The sequence below is a fragment of the Thalia democratica genome, chromosome 4, assembly GCF_965202585.1.
Source record: "Thalia democratica chromosome 4, ktThaDemo2.hap1.1, whole genome shotgun sequence".
In the NCBI taxonomy this organism is placed as follows: Eukaryota; Metazoa; Chordata; class Thaliacea; order Salpida; family Salpidae; genus Thalia; species Thalia democratica.
Genome location: NC_139168.1, coordinates 57,057,784 through 57,075,820, shown reverse-complemented (window position 1 = coordinate 57,075,820; position 18,037 = coordinate 57,057,784). Strand labels below are relative to the sequence as shown.

Sequence of the window (18,037 nt, the reverse complement as noted above, 5' to 3'; positions counted from 1 at the left end):
GTTAGCCTAAATCAATTTGATTTTTTAAATAACTAACTAGCTTGACAGTTTGGAACCTCTGTATACATTTTTGTTATAAGCATTTTTATAAGTGATAAAAACTAGTTGAAAATGTTTAAATAAACCTTAAAAACTTTCAAAAATAACTGATTTGTGTTTACACGGTTGTCACTTTACCTTGAATTTGAGAAATTTTGAAAAAAAACTGAAAAACCCTGGAATTTTGAACAAAAATCACTAAAAAAACCTGGAATTTTTACAATTTTCACATGTTCAGTTGTAGAATTTCTATTTTACAAAAAAAAACTATCATATAAATAAAAAAAATTGTCATCATCAAAATTTTATTTTATTTAAAAACATATCCAAATTAGCTTAACAGTATCTTTTCAACGTTTTTATGCTATTTAACACAGTTTCTTACCTTAAACTTAACTTTGAACTAAAAATGTGTACTTTTAAAAACCTGGAAGAAGATTGGAAAACCTTGAAAAAAATTTGAAAAAAATGAGTGGCAACCCTAAGTTTAGTATTTTTTTTATAAACATAGGAAATGTTCCTTGATATATTTAGAAAATTCTGTCGGAAGTTTAAAACTGTTTTTTTTGTTTATTTTTTGTTATAAAATTTTTATTTTTTAATTTAAAAAAATTTAATTTTTTTAAGTTCTGTTCGAACAAAATTTTCTAAATATATCAAGGAACATTTCCTGAAAATTTGAGGTAGTTATCTCTAAAAATGTAGTAGGAGTAAGATTTTTAGTGAAATAGTCTATTTTTGCCGTTTTAGTTTGTGCCTCCCATAAGAAACCTATTGTTGCCTCTGACTTTGACCGGTTATATCTCAAAAATTATTTTGAATTTTTAAAGTCTGTAAAAAGCATCTTCTAGCTTAGTAAAAACTTTATAAAATAAGATAAAAAACCAAAAAAGGGTGTTTACCCCCCTATGCCCTTAAAGTTACTGCTTACCCTTTTCACAATTACTGTTGTTTTTTATATTATTGAAGTTTCAAAATAACGTAGTTTCCACTTCAACAGGAATCTTAGAAAATTACTTAAGTTACTTGAATTAAATGAAAAATTATGCGCAGATTAGAATCAAAAATATCCTATGACACCAGTAATTAATTTTTAAACAATTTAATAGGCTTTATATGTTTTAAACATTGAGTGTATACAAAAACATTTTGTTTTCTGATACAAGTTATACTTTTTTTAAACATGTCAACTAATATATTTTCACAACTTCAGTAAATATTAAAAACTTGGAATGTAAATAAGATTTTTATTAAATATTAAATGTTGTTAGGTAAGACATTATTTATCAGAATTCATCATAGATACTTAGACATAATTTGTTTGTAGACTTTGTATATATAATACAAATTACTTTAACACTTATTGTTTTTAAAATTGAACTAAGCTTAACTTTGATAAGTTTATAACTTAATCCTATCAATAGTTAGTCTACTTTTTTACAGAAGTTCTTTCACAGTTAGTATTGCTGGTGTTCATTGAAATAAAGTAATAAAATATGGCAACTCGTTTAGTAGTTTTTAGTGGTCCGTCTGGAAGTGGAAAGTCTACAATAAAAGATCTGCTAATGAAGGAATTCCCTACATCTTTTGCTTTTTCAGTTTCACGTTAGTATTATTATAAAAATAACTTAAATTATCTGAGAAACTAGCATTTAGTACTAATACAAAAAAAAAGTTTTCACTACGATATAGGTTATACTGTCAGTGTGTATACCTTGTATTGTTTTAGGATTCTACATTTGTAACATTTTTCTTTTAAAACTAGGTTATGAAAATCCAAAGCTATGCTTTGTCTCAAATGCTAAACCTTAAATCACGCTAATGGCTAATTTAAACTAAGCTTAAATTAAAAACAAAGTTAAATAACTAGTTTACAATAAAGAGTACAAAAGTTAAGAGAAATTTATAAATATAAAAAGACAAATACGCATCATTTAAAATATTTTTTAATCATAATAAATTGTCTGTGCATAGTAAGATACTACTGTGCACAGGTGCAAACCTTGAGAATCACTGCCTTCTGATATTATATAGTTTAAAATATACTATTTAGTATCTTTTACAACTTTGTAGATACAACAAGACAACCAAGAGGAGGTGAAGTTGATGGTGTTCATTATCATTTTGTTAAACCAGAAATAATGCAAGCAGATATTGATGCTGGAAAATTTGTTGAATACACAAAATTTGCAGCTGACAAAATGTACGGTACTAGGTTGGTTAAATAAGAAAAGTATACTAAAAGCCTTCTTATTGTATTAGGTGCTAAGACTGTAGTGGAGTTACAGTAACCTCTCGCTTATTTACGCACATTGTGTCCACAGAAAAACTGCGTAAAGATACGAGAGATCGTAAAGATACGAGAGGTACCAAATTTACTTACTATAATGGCTGTTTTTTGATATTGCTTCCAGTTAAAAGCAGACTGGGAACTTTCTCACTTTTTAAAAAAATTTAATTTATTTATAAATATGAAAACAAAGGATAAAACTATACATATATTAAAAAAAAATGATTTAAATTTATATAACATTATAACACTTTTAGAACATTTTTACTAATTTTAATAATAAATAGATTTTATCTTTATTTATATGTGATTTATTTGATACTAAAAATTTATATTCTATTCTACTTAAAAAATTCAATTTATAATTAAGCATTTGTGTTAAATGTAACCTCTATATTTAATAAGTATCACTGCTACTTTTTGCTAGGAAGTTTCATAAGATTTCTTTTTTAGATGTTTGTTCATATATAGGGCAAGAGTGCATTATTAGTTGTGTTTTAAACTTTCATTATTTCATTATACTTTCAATATTTAACACAGTCATATTTCTTTCAGAAATTTAATTTAAACTCTTATGGTTAACAATATTTCTGATGTACTGAGGTATAACTAAATGTTTATCAGTTAGTCAAGGAACATAAGTTTACAAAGTCTTAAGATATAGTGAAGTGAGTTAGCATTTGAAAACATATTTTACATTAAAAATATAAAATAAACCTAATTTGTGCAATATTAAAAATATTAAAATTTTTTTTTTGAATTTTTTGAAATTCTAAAATGCGTAACTAAACGAGAGTGCGTAACGTCACGAGTGCGTAAAGATGTGAGAGGTTACTGTACCTTGTTTTTTACAATTTAATGGTTGTTTTTAGTTTTTTGTTAGTCAGATACACTTTAAGCATTTATCAAAGTTTATGGTAACTTGAGATAATAAATTGAGTTAAACAGGTTTATTTTAGTATGGAAGGTGCAAACTAAAGACTATTTCACTTGAAATCTATCATTTACTTCTTATCAACAAATGTGTTTCAAATTTTTACTTTAATCCATTATTGTTTTGCTATTTATATTCTTTTTATTTTATTAGTCAATTACTAAAAGTCAATTTACTACAAAAACTTATTAAAAAATATCTGTTTGAAAAACCACCTTTTTTGAGTACTTTTAAAATTAATTTTATTAGTATGTACACTACATGTATAAGTTTTAGTTTTTTTTCATGTAATAATTGCTCAGGTTATTAAAGTATGTGTTTGCTCAAAAACAAGAACAAAAGTATTTTCATCAAATATGTTTACTATCTAGTTTTAGGATCTTCATTTTTGGTTTATCAGAAACAAATAAAAAATACTACTTTGAATGTAGGTTTGGATACATAACTATATTATTTATCACTTTTTAATAGTAGTTTTATTGTGAATATATTAGAATGTAAACTTAATGATAATAGTTTTTTAATTACTACTGATGAGCTTGGATTTGAAATATTGAAATTAAAACATTTTTTAATATGTAACTGTATAATTACAGTTTCTATATTTTATTCTTCGGTATAGATACTGTGAAAACAGAATATGTATTTAACAGCAAAGAGTCAATTCAGTCTATCAATAAATCCAACCGAATTTGTCTCATGGACATTGATGAAGAAGGGGTGAGATCCATCAAAAAAACTGACATGTCAGCAATCTACATTTTTATAGCACCACCTTCAATTGAGGTAAAGTTTTATTTATCTAATTTTAATTATATATAATTTAGTTATATTTATTTAAGTTACATGTACTGGTTATTATTTTGAATAATTCAGAGTTTTTATTTAATCAAATTTGAGCTGTATTTATAGTTCATTAAAAGTCAAAATACAAATTTCAATGATAATTCCAATAAAAAACCAAACAGTTTGTTAAATGTCAATAAATTGTTTTGATTAACAATGCTTGATCTTGGGTTCTGAATATTCACTCATGTATTTTTATTAAATAAGTATTAAAATGTTCAGGGTTCGTGCGCGTCAGGCTAAGTCAGGCTAAATCAGGCTAAATCAGTTTTTTTGAAAAAAGTTGAAAAACGTCAGGCTAAATCAGTTTTTATGTTTAAAAATTTGAGAATCTCAGTTTTTGTCAGTTCAAATGCATGAAATTTTTTTAATTAAGATCAAATTGAGATGTGAATTTATTTATAAATAAAGATTTAGTTATTAAAGACAAAATCAGTCAGTATTTGTAAAAATAAGTGCTTAAAACCTTTTGTTGAACCTCTAAAATAATTTTAAGAATCTTCATTATTTTGTTTTTAGTAGATTATATACGTCATAATTATAAAAGTTCATAAAAAAGTACAGTTTAAACATTACAGTTTAGTTCAACAACTTAGCTGTTTGTCTGAATTTGTTTACATGAGCTTTGTTTTTCAGAGCTAAGTTGGTTAAACTGTTTTAATTTCTAATATAAAGGCTTTATACCAAATACTTTTTAGATTAATACTCTTAGCAGTTTGTTAAGTCACATTTCTGTTTTAATAAAAGCTTCTGGTCAAGTCATGTAACTTATAATTGACGAATTCATGTACTAGTTGACACGAACCCTGTATATGGGTGATAAGTGGTGGATGTAACTAAGCCCCAAAATTTAATAAAGGTATGAATTCATTGAAGCAAAAATTATAATGGCCACTTAAAAATATTCAAGTTGCTGGGTAAGCAATTGATAGATGTTGAAAAATAATTCATTTAAATTTTTATTTTCTTCAAAAGTAGTTTTGTGAATACTTTTATTGCGTTAATTTGCTAATTAAGACCCCCGATACCTAAAATGCCTTCTGAAGGTGATTTTTTCTACTTTGAAAAAATGTCAGGCTAAATAGGTCTCTGTCAGGCTAAATGAAAAGGAATTTCGCGCACGAACCCTGAATGTTTTTAAAACAAACTATAATTAACAATATAAGAGGAAACTTAAACAGAAGACTTTTTTTAAAAGTTTTATTTTGTTTTTATTCATACTTATTTTAAACAAAAAAAAAAACTGTAGAGATATAGTAATTTATATTAATATAAGTATTCTTTTTTATGCTTAACTAATAACCTTTATAATAGAATATTAAAGATAATGTATGATAATTTATCATCTTTCCTTTCCTATTTTCAGTGTTTTAAATTTAAATAAAATAATGAAAAAAATTATTAATTTTAAGTTTATTAAAAACTTGAGTTAAAAAAGTTCTTGAAAATTTCAATATTATATACTATTTTTCTTTGAACTTTAAAAACTCTTTTAATACAATAATTTGAATTATTAAAACCATATATTTTGTCTAAGCGCAGATTTTTAATTTAAAAACAGTTTCAGAATGTTGTTATCATGCTTTTATCTTTTTGGTTAGAATACTTTTTTATCCCAAAATAGATAAATTTTTAAATAATAGTTGCCCGAGTTTTTGTTGTTGCTGTTACTAAACTTGATCTTCAATGAATACTAATTAAAAAGTTTTAGTTTTACTTTTTTCAATTAGAGTGTATCATAAACTTGCATTTTTATTATTCGTCCCGAATCATAATAGGTAATTTTTGCGTCTGCTGCCTTCCTAGGATATAGCATTTTCTCATATTCCTTTTTCAAAATCAAATTTTAACACTTTGTAACATCTTTATGCTGATTTTGTACTGATAATAGTGTATATGGTGATTTATCTAATAAGATAGCCAGCGCTATAACATTTAATCTGCAAGCTTATCAAAAGATGCCATTGTAATAACACATATGTAATGAGTTTAATAAGTTTGCGCCTGACGTGAACTTAGTGTGCTACAAATGGACAGTATTGTAAGAACTTGCAATCAGATTAACTGTAGATGAGTTAGTTGCAGTTTCAATGTACAGGAGTGTTAAAAATCTTGAAAACTTAAATTTTTTACATGTTAAGTAGTAAAATTTCGATTTGAAACAAAAGTTCTATCATATAGATAAAAAAATTTGTCATCATCAAGATTTTTTTATTAAAAAAAACATTTAAAGAAGATTACAGTATCTTTTCAATGTTTTTATACTATTTAACACAGTTTCTTACCTTAAACTTAACTTCAAATTATAAATAGACATAAAAATTTGAACTTTTAAAAACCTGGAGAAAACTTTCCAAAAAAATTTGGCAATCCTAAATGTATCAAAACTTGTATTTGTACTTATCTCAATTAATTTAGACCACTGTTTGATTTTTGCTTGATTCATACAGATAACTATCTGACGGTAAAAGCTTACCTCAGGGTTATGACCAGATCCAGCCGTCAAAATATTTTTTCTGGCTTTGAAACTATTTTTTAGTTATAAGAAGCCAGAACAAGTAATCAAAATATATTATGTAGTGTTATATTTTTTTAATGTTAATTTGCTTTTCTAAGCTTGATTGCCAATTTTAATATCATTTTGGTATAGTTAGCTAGTTAAGATATAATACTAGTGGCCTAGTAAGTCTATCTAACAGATGATCCATTTTTTACAAGATTTTTAGATCTTGCCCGCCATATAGAAAAATTGTTCACCTTTAGTTTACCAGATTCTATACAGAGAGTTTTTCTCTTTTAAAAAACTTTTTTGTTTCATAAAAAATCTTTTTGAGACTGAGAGCTTGCGCTCAAAACTTTAATATAAATTTTCACCAAATCAAGCTCGTGTAAACAAAAAAAAAAACAACAAACGAAACAAAATTACAAAATAGTTTTCGATAGTATAAAGTTCTTATAGTTCGGTCACTTGAAAAAGTATTGGAAGCTTGAAAAGCACTAGTTCTTATATTTTTATACAGGTAGCTGTCAAATTTGCACAAGCGTACACAAAATTCCACGAAGATACTTTTGCACGAAGACACTTTTGCACGAGCAGACAATTTTACCCTTAACCCTTTTCTAACTTTTTTTTCTGTTTTTTTACTCTTGTGCAAAATTTACCATTGGTGCAAAATTGTTTTCGTGCAATTTTGTCCCCTCGTGCAAAAGTGTCTTCGTGCAACTTACACGTTCTATTTTATACAATTATGACATTTTTATGTGATGGTGAAAGTTTTACCTTCAATTTTTTCTACTTCTGTTTTGAACTTTGTTAGTCAAAAGTTGAAGTTATTAAATACTGTTGTTAAGGTAACACGTTATTTATTAGTCTGTATGACTACAACAATGAAATGTAGAAAAGTTTTTGGTTCTTTGAATGCTCAAAACTTAAAGCAATCTTTAATATAGCCTTTTGTTAAGCGAATGTATTATGAAGCTTGTTTTACAGGCTTTGAGGGAGAGATTAGAAAAACGCGGAACGGAAAATGAATCTCAAATTGAAAAAAGAATGTCGACAGCTCAATCTGCCATGGATTATAGTTAGTGTTTTTAAAGAAAATTTGTTAAATTGTAATAAAATTTTTACAATAATTATTTATGTAATAACTAATACTTAAATGTTTTTAGAATAAAAACTCCAACAACTTTTAAGTTGTTCGTAAACAATGATTTTTTAAAGTCAAAAAATATGCATAGTGGATATATACCCATATTTTTCTTTTTTGAATCCTTTAAAAGTATTGTACATACAAAAATATTTTATCTGTCGGAATCTTTGTTATAACTTCTCATATATTTAAGCACGGTTTAAAAATTCAGGTATGAAAGAAGGATCTTATGATGCTAACATAGTAAACGATGACCTTGAAGAGGCTTATAACAAACTCAAACTATTTTTGTTGCAGGTTGGTTTTGAAAGTTTTTATCCTTGATAGTTTTTACGACGTTTTTGCTTTTTTATAATTATTTAATTATATTTTTATGTAATCAAAAATTATCGTTGATAGTTATGTAATACTTTACTAATTATTAACTTTTGGAAAACGTTGACATACTAATCTATTTTTTATCTGTTTTGGTCTATACAGTAATTATGTGTATATTCTAGATCTTATTCTAAAATGTAGTGTAATTAAATAAAAATTGCAAAGTATATTTTTATTTTGTCATTTAACTTAGCATAAGATACGTTTATTATTAAGATGAAGTATATTTAAAGTGCTTAATCATAAAAGATAAACTAATCAGACGAAAATTTCATGACCATATCAAGTTTATTTAATTTACGACGCTGGTAAAAAATGTAATTAACATTGTTCATATACATTTCATCATTTTTGTAACAATAATTTTAATTTCGTTCTTCTGCACTGAAATCATTGTACTTGCATATTGAACATCAACAGTTTGAGGATGTGAGATCAATCATGGAAAAATGTGATTAAGAATTTGCGCTTATAGAAATTGATATGGCATCACTACTCAGTTCAATCCTTAATAACATTGTTTTAAAATATTTTCACTAGTACAAATATATACTTTTTATATTCCGTCTAATGCATGGTTTATTATTTCAAACATCTAATTAATGTATGTTTTTGGCGTACTTTGAGCTTGATTGATTTTTATTTAGGCAAGATTAGGTAACTTTCTACTTTATAATCGCTCCTTTTTAAATCAATTTTATTAATTAACAAATTATAATGTGCTTTACACACAGACTGGATTTTCAATTATGGTATTCAAATAAAGTTAAAAATTTAAAATGGAATTTTTTTATAAATTTGTTGTTTCTACACTTTTTTGCACGGGCTTTTATAAATTAAATTTTGCTCATACAAAGATCTGAAACAGATTAATAATTGTAAGATTAGTATAAAGCACAGTTGTTTAAGAGCTTAAAACATATTTAATTTTGTATTGCACATGAATTTTTTTATACTAGTTTTAGTTTAAAAATGTTTATATTTTTTTGAAAAATATCATACACCTGATGATTACCTTATAACTTTATAAAAATAAAGTTTTGTTTAGCAAGTGTTTATAACCAAACAATTGAAAAACTTTACTTTTTTTTTACCCCAATTAAATTTATATTAATCGCAGTTTTATATGAGTTTAAAATCGTGTTATAATTTATTGTCTTGTAGTTTGTTTAATAATAATTAGTAATAAATGTGGCGTCAATACATTTTTGTAGACTATAGATAGATTAAAGTTAAAATTATTGAATTTTTATAGATTACATTTTTCAAATAAAAATTTATAGTCATTTTATCGCAAAACTATATTTTAGTAATTAGTTAATACAACTTATTTTAATGCTTTAAATATGCAGAAACGTCTATCATTTGCTTGAGATACAGCAAATTTCGTTTCATTTTAATTTTTATAGTTTAGGAAATATCTTGTACTTTTCGTACTTATTTAGTTTAAATGTAGTAGTTTATTTTTATTTTAAATTTTCATAAATGTGTAGCGCTTATTTAAAAAAAAATCCAATTATAACAAGTTTGTAACTCTGTAAAAAATTAAAGCTGTTTTATAAAAACTTAAAATATATAGACTATATAAACGCCTGTTTCAGCGCAATAATTAAATTGAATGCAATAATCATACTGTCTTGTAAACTCTAAATGTTTTTTTTTTTCTAATCTAATTTGAAAAAGTTTCACTAGAGTAGATTCTCTAAGATTTTTATGTAGTCATATATTATTAAATGATAATATTATTTCACTACAACGTGTTTTATGAAAGTGTTGTACTGAAAATAAAATAGTTTAACTTTGTTTCTGAAAAAGTACAAATAAACTTCTTTGTTTTTCAGGTTTTAAGTAGCAAAACAAAATTTTCATTTCTTGTATATATATTTTAGGCAATATGATAATTTCAGTGTTTCATTATTTTATCAGAATAGACGACCAAACTATAACAAGATGCAGTATTTAACAGTAAAATAAAATCTTCTCTAGTAATCTACTATACAATTAATCTTCCATTTAATTACATGCTATGCACCACAAAATTCATTTTCTCGCACAACTGTTTTAATCAATTTATTTTCGACTAGCACTGAGTATTGATAGTTAATAACAAAAAAAAGTTATCGTTTAATTAGTAATTCCTAAAGACCGTCAGTTTTTAACTTCTATAATAAATCGCTATTGCTGCAAAAAAAAAATCGGTTTTGTTAGTGAGTAGGATAATATTTTACATATGCGTTCTTGGGAGATAAAGTGTAGATAATACGCTACCAATCCGTATGTATATCTAGCTCTTTGTTTATAATCAGCTTTTATTTTATGCATAGAAAGTTTATGGATTTGATACTTATTTATAATTTGTAATCATTCAATATACTTTTTGGGGATAAGCTTTTTTTTTTGAGGTAAAGTATTTTTGATGCTGACAGTGAGTATAAAGTCTATACATGCATGTATTGATAACGAGCTATCAAAGATTGAAAGTGAGAAAAACTGTCTATTGAAACTCACCATCATCTAAAAGTTTCCATGCTATCAAATTGATATTTATATTCGTTCATGGGTTTTAAGTGGATATTGATTAAATTGCTGTCCGTTTAAGTAATAAAAAAATTCAATAAATTTCTATATATTATTGATCTAACAAAATTACGTTAAGTTTACTAATCAAGTATGTTCTAATATCTGTTGTGTAATATGTAACCATTAATTAATCATGTTTATTCAGTAGCACTTTGCAACTGTATATTTAAAAAAATAGTTGATTTTTATATTAATTTTATTGTATTTTCAAAATGCTAAAAATAGTACCTAGCAACAAATGCAAGTTGTGTAGTTATTTTTTTAAGATTTTTACAAAGTTTTTGTATCAAAAAACTATAAACAAGTATAAATTCACACCAAACGGCAAAACTTTAAAACTGATTTTTTATGCAGTTTTAATAGTAAATTATTAGTGTCTTATTTTAATTGAAACGAGATTATCTAAATAATTTGTTACTACTTTTTCGTAGAATAGTTTCCAATTAAGTAGAGTAGGAATGACTTAAAGTAATTGAAAGCTCTGTTTATTAACATTTTAGTTTGACTTTATAATACATTTTGTTTTCGTTAATTTGTTTAATCTATAGAAATAATTTTGAGTATTAATTTTTTTAATCCTTGAATAGTTTTTAAAAGCACTTTACATCTTAAATACTTGTATTTAATTTTTTTATAGAAATATTTTGACCTATTTTATTTTGTTGTGCATTTATTTTTCTAAACTATGTTATTAAATTATAGAAAGACTTTTTTTTTTAGATTATTGTAGAGAACTTTTACCAAATACTCATTTATATACCTTTTTATTGTTTCAATCTTCTTTTTTATGAAATAAGTAAAGACAATACTTGTAAAAAAATAACAGGGTTGCATTTAAATCTCTTTTTATTGTTTTTTTTTCGAATAGTTTTATTGTAGAATTTGTTAAAAAGTTTAACTTAATTCTATAAAAGTTAAGCTTAAGTTAAAATCAAATAAATTTTCTTCATTTAACTTAAGTTAACATAAGTAGCTTACTAAAAGGGTATATATTGTTTGAGCTGTAAATCTTGTTTAGCTTGAGGAATGCTATAATTCAGGTTTTTGTAGTTTTACGTTTAATTATTTTTACGATTTATTCATTTAAAAGATGCATTTTTAGTTTTTTACAGATTGTTTTCATCATAAATTGTAATAAATTAAACTTATACTTGTCAAAATGTTTTTATATATTAACAGAATATATAAGCATTTTTTTCTTATTTTTATACATAATAAAAAACTTAAGCAAAATATTTAGTTAGAAATATACATCTTAATTTTCTACAACTTCGTAAAAAGTAATAAATAATGAAAATACTCGTCAACCCAATTTTTTCGTATATTTACAGCAAATATTGACATTTTTACTTATTGTTATACATAACAAAACAGTTATTGAAGCATATAAAACTATGCTGGTTCACTTAGTATGTATGAATTTTTTATATGAATAATTTTAACTTTTGTAGTTTGAACTTGTTAGTAGCAAAAGTTAGTATTTACTTTTGATTCAAAGTTTTATCGTTTTGTTTTATTAGAAGAATTTTTCAAATATTTTTTTTTGATTATTTGAAAAAGATAGGCCAAACTAAAAAAAAATCTAAAAGACTACGCAAATTAAATTATTTCAAACAAGATTGTAATATTAATAAATAATAAAAAAGTTCTACGAATTAACATAATTTCGTTATTTCATTATTATTGCTATATATTTTCTAATAAGTATTTTTAGATGTATTTTTTAATGATTATGTGAGTATTAAATTTTTTTTTTTAAATATATTTTTATTTGTTTTTAGTTTTGAAAACATATAACTACTTTCGAACTTAAAGTTTTACTTAGTTTTATATGTAGAAAAAATTGTAAAGTTTATTTTAATTTTTTTGTAAATATTAATTTCATCCAAATTGTGAATTTCTCTCTATATAAGATTTTTTTTTACTATAATTAAAGTAATGTTGGCAAATTATCTGGGTTTTTCAGTTCATATATATGAAAATTTTGGAATTCTAAAAAAAATTAGAAACAGTATATTTTCTGATCAGACTTTTATTAAGTTATAAATTTCTTTTTAAATAACTCTTTGTTTTTTAATTTTAATTAAAGTAACATTGGTTAAATTAAAGTAAAAACTTATGTATTTTTAAAAGAAGTTTGAATGTTAGTTTGTTTTTTCAATGTATCAAAAAATTCAAAATTGATTTTAATTGGTTGTACTTAAAGTTCTGTTTTTAATAGTTTACGCCGTTATAACTAAACAAACAGACTACATCTTTTCTTCTAGTTATATCAGCCCAATTGGGCGTCAAAAAACAAGAGTTTTGAATAATTTCACTTTAAATTGCAGCATTACCAGAGATAAATTAAAAGGAAGTTAAAACACTAAATTTCCGTAATACTGTTCTTAAAAAAACAGTTAGGTCAATTAAAGTATTTATTTACTAAAAAATTATATAAACATAAAATATAAACTTTTATCATTCAAAAAGTTAAACGATCTGAATGTATAATAGAATTGTATAATGTATAGTAAGTTGTATATATTTTACTCTAAAATAATAATAAAATTATTAAACTTACTATAATAATCAAAAATAACAATTGTATAAGCCTAGAGAAAAGTCAATCAAGAAATTAATAATTTAACTATCTTGAAATTTAAGACTGAAAAAAAAAATTGATAAAAAATTTGTTTATTGATAGTACTCTTTATTCAGAAATTTAGTTTGAAAACAAATCTATTTTAGCACAAATATTAATTTGATTAATCACATCGTAGAATTTACTTAACCTGGATGTTAAAAAAATTATAATAATAAAGATTTGTGCAAAAATAAGTTTATTTTAAGACTTAATTTTTGAATAAAGAGTACTATCAACTAACAAATATAAGAGTTTTTTTTTTTTTTGAAGTCTGAAGTTTCAAGTTAATTATTATACTAATTTTAATGTTCTTGAGTCAGTTTTTTTAAGGGGTATTACTGTATGATTATTATAGTAAGTTTATCAATTTTGGTATTATTTTATGTAAAATATTTGTAGTTTAAATTTTTATTTAGTTAATATTCACTTAACCTTGTATTCTATGCATTCGATTATACATTCGGATCATTAAAATTTTTGATTAATTCAGGGTTGCCAAAAAAACTGGAAACACTTGGAATTTGAGAAATCTTGTAAAGTACCTTTTTGAACAAGAATAATTAAAAAACAAAGAGGAACCTGAAATTTTAAACATTTTTTTCACGTTAAGTAAACAAATTTAGATTAGATAGGAAAATCTATCATAAACAAAAAATATTTTTTTGTATATTTAAATTCTTTTTTGTTGAAATACCCATTTAAAATAAGATTACAGTATGTTTTTAATATTTATATACCGTTTAAGACCGTTTTTAACCTTAAAATTAATTTTATTCTAAAAATGGACTAGAAACGTCGAAGAAATTTTAAATCTGTAAAAATAAATTTTAGTAAATAAAAACTTTGAGTGATTTAGAGTGTTTTTTACATTATAAAAAAGAAGAGTACTACGGATTTTTAGGGTTGGTATTTTTTAAACATTACCTATAATCTTAGGCTAGTTTAAATTAGTTAGTATAAAAATTAATACTTAAATTTTAATTCAATTGTTGAATATACGGAACTGTATATACTATACATTAGACACAGAATAAAATTTATTAAATGTGATAATGTTGCACTACCTTATTACAAATGACAAATATTTTTTTTTTGTTTGAACAATTATGAAGTAACTAGTTAGTTCTGTTTTTACTTAATACTTTACCTGATCTATTTGTTTTAGCTTGAATAGTAGTGTGTACTGGATACGTTTTAAATGATTTTTACTAGGTTACTTATAATTGTTTTACAGCACTTTCCAATACTTGCATCATCTAAAGAAACATCAGAAAACATGCTGCAATCAGATGAAAAAATAGTTAGTGATATACCTGAAGAAACAACTGCCAATTCAACAGAAAGCAAAGAACAAAATAATTTGGAAACAAACGAAAGCCAAAGTAATGTTGTGGAATCTTCTGAACTTAGCACAACTGCAGATGAAAAAGCAATAGTCAGTGTAATAGAAAAAATCATAGAAAAAGTTGATGAATCTGAACGCTCATCTGGAGATGCTAACAAAGATTTTGGTAGTAAAAATGACAAAGATGAACATAATGTAGATGATGTCCCTGTTAAAAATGAAAGTCCGGAAAGTAAAATTGAAGCTGGTATTGATGATTCTGAAGTTAATCAGCTTGAACACGAAAAATCGTCAGAGGCAGCTACCAATAAGGATGTGACTTCAAATGGTGACGCGCAAACTGCAAGCTCAAGCATTGAGGACGTCCCACTGTCCCCTTACAAAACCGAACCGGCTGCATCAAATGACGTCAGCTCGATGACCCAAGCGAAAGGAAATGACGTGGCGGTGATGGACGTCGACGACGACAATTCGAAGGGCGACCACGCAGGCATCATCACTTCAGACGTTCCGAAGAAGCAGCAGAATCTAGTGAATACTTCGCAATCGTCGGTAGTAGAGTTGGAAGAAGAAATAAAAAAGGAATCGTCTGTAGTGTGTGGAGCTGGAAGATGTGTCATTTCATGAAGTGATTTTAAAAGTTGATTTATGATATTGTATTTTAGCTTGATGTATTAAAAAAAATCTAGAAAATTTAACATAAATTATATAATGTAAATTAGTCGCTACTAATTGAAGCTTTTACTTATTAGATTATAGAATATGTATAATTTTTCTGCTATTAGTTTTTTTGGTCTGGTAGCTTTTTGTACGTTTTAACTTTTACTTTAGAAACACAATGCAACTGTTTTTATTTATTACAAATACTCATATACTTTTGATGCTTTTTTTCATTTATGCAAACTGAAAGATTCTTATTGCAGTGGTTTTTGAACAGGATTTCCTGTTTTATATTCATTACAGCTTTGAAGCATTTTAATAATAGTTTTTAATAATAAGATGTTTTAAGTTTGTATTTACTTTTAATGTTTAACTAATGCCATATTAACAAACTTTAACTTTTACTTCCTAAAGTAGGTGCTTTTATATAATGTTTAGTTTTTGCACTAACTTGAGTTGATGTGTTTCAGAATTTTTTATCACAGATATACATGTTTTATAGTTATTTGCTATTTATTTTAAAGTGATTTTCATCGCTTAACTTGAAATTTTCCAGAAACAATCCTAGTTTGACCAAATCGAAAACTTTAACACCAAATATAAACTGCCTTTAATTAAAATGAAGTGCATTTAATTCGCATTAGTTGCATGATTTTAAAGTTTTTAAATTTTTTACACCCAAGTTAAAAGTCTACTTTTAAATTGCATAAAAAGTTGAACTAATTTGTTGTAGTAATGTCCATAAAGCATATCGTAATAAATTTGTTAAGTATTAAATAACCAATTTTAAATATTAAAACTTAAAAAACTAATTAACTACAAATCGGATTTTTTTCTAGTATCTAATAAATATAATTTAAATATTTGTGTTTTTTTTATTCAGCGTAAAAGAATTTTGGAGATGGTTGAAAGAATGAAGAAAGAAAACATTTTTTGTGATTAGTCAATTAATTAGAAAATAATTAGGAAGTAAAATGTTAAGTTGTTTTTTAATCTAAGCATGTGCAGGCTTATTTTTATAATAAACTCTATGTATTCATTATTAAGTTTTATTTACTATTTGAATTTATAAATGTATGTAAATAGGTCTTTAAATGTTTTAGTTGGTTTAATTGTAACTCCAGTTTTCTCACCCTTGGTTAAATTTATTTTACAAATGGCAAAGTATAATTGCTAAGTTTTCAAAATATTACAAATAAAATTATTTTAAATACAAAATTTGAAATATATTACAAAAAAGTAAAATGTTATTTTAAACTAAAATATATTTCCAAACTAAATACAAAAAAGAACTAAACTTGGTCATAAAGCTGTGATTTATTATTTTTAATTTATTTGCAACTTAAATGAAAAATATTTGTTTAAGAAATACAAAACTTTAAAATAGGTTAGATTACTAATTGCAGTTAAGATTTCTACGGTATAAGTAGAATTAAGTCTAATTAAAAAATATAAGTTATTAAAGATACTTGAAAATATTATCATCGGATTAAATAAAAATAACAATAAGCAAAAGTTAGGTAATAAAATATAATTTAAATGTTGGTAGAAAACTATACTTGTAATTCATACTAGTTTTTAACCAATTGAGCGTAATTTTTTTCAGGTACAAATTCTTAACTTTAATTGATTAGTACCGTTGTATACAAACCAAAGATTAATCTTTTGGGGTTAAGTTATTTAAATATTTGAAATAATAAAATTTATTTTAGAAAATTGTAAGTGGAATCACATCTATAAAGATGTAAGTTTTCTTAAAAACCTTAAGAAAAAAAAATTGGATTTGCAAAAATATCTTGAAACTTTAATCACAGTAGTACTCTCTACCACAGTGGACCCAAGTTGCGTTCAACTAAAATAGGGAATGGAATTTCTTATAGAATCTGTATATGTATACCAGGGCTTCCCAAAATGGCTCCCGGAGGGCCATTACAAAATTTAGAGGGCCATTAGTAGTAAAGGGGCTTTAAGGGGGCCATGATGTCATAATTTGAAACTTACACTAGATATTCTAGAGTTGATGATGAAGAGCAAAAAAAAAGGTATTAGGTGTTTTTAATGGTAGTTTTTTGAGAAATCTTGTTGGAGGGGGCCCATAGCTTTTTTAACTTCTTCAAAAGGGCCCTTTAAAAAAAATTTTTGGGAAACCCTGATGTATATTATTCTAAAGTTTAAATTCTATTGTAGCCCAAGATTATATCAATTAAATTCTTCAAACTTTATAAAAAATCACCTGTTAAAATTTAATTTCTTTAATTTAAAGCAATTAACATCTAAAATTTTTACGGTTTTTAGAAATTATAAAATCAATATATATTAGTTGAAAAAATAGAAAGTTAAACTCATTAGCAATTAAAATCATAACATTATGACTCAATTGGTAATGTTCGAGTTGTAAAAGCTTCTAATTTTTAGTAGATATTTTATATAAAGACAGATTAAGAAAAAAACACATCAGTCCTTGACAAGGCGTTTAAAGGTGTCTGTGGTGTGCGACTTGATAGCCAAAAGGTTCTTTTTGCACCAGGTCCTAGGACCAAATACTTTGAGCGTATTTTTTGTCGTTCAATAAAATAACTTAATACATTTTTAATAAATTTCAAAGATTATTTTGAAAGAACACGTCGACTAGAAGTTGAAAAAGTATAATTTATGCATTTGGTTGCATTTGTTACTTTATTTAAATCTA

At 24.7% G+C, this 18,037-nt stretch overlaps 1 protein-coding gene across 1 annotated transcript; it reads left to right on the top strand.

Annotated features, from left to right (window-relative positions):
* Positions 1-1,486: 1,486 nt before the first annotated feature.
* LOC145833896 (uncharacterized) lies at positions 1,487-16,187 on the top strand. Its single transcript, XM_082941146.1, has 6 exons — positions 1,487-1,644; positions 2,113-2,254; positions 3,917-4,049; positions 7,600-7,690; positions 7,971-8,056; positions 14,578-16,187. The coding sequence occupies exons 1-6, from the start codon at positions 1,536-1,538 to the stop codon at positions 15,313-15,315; spliced, it is 1,299 nt and encodes a 432-aa protein (XP_082797272.1). The 5' UTR covers positions 1,487-1,535; the 3' UTR covers positions 15,316-16,187.
* Positions 16,188-18,037: the final 1,850 nt, after the last annotated feature.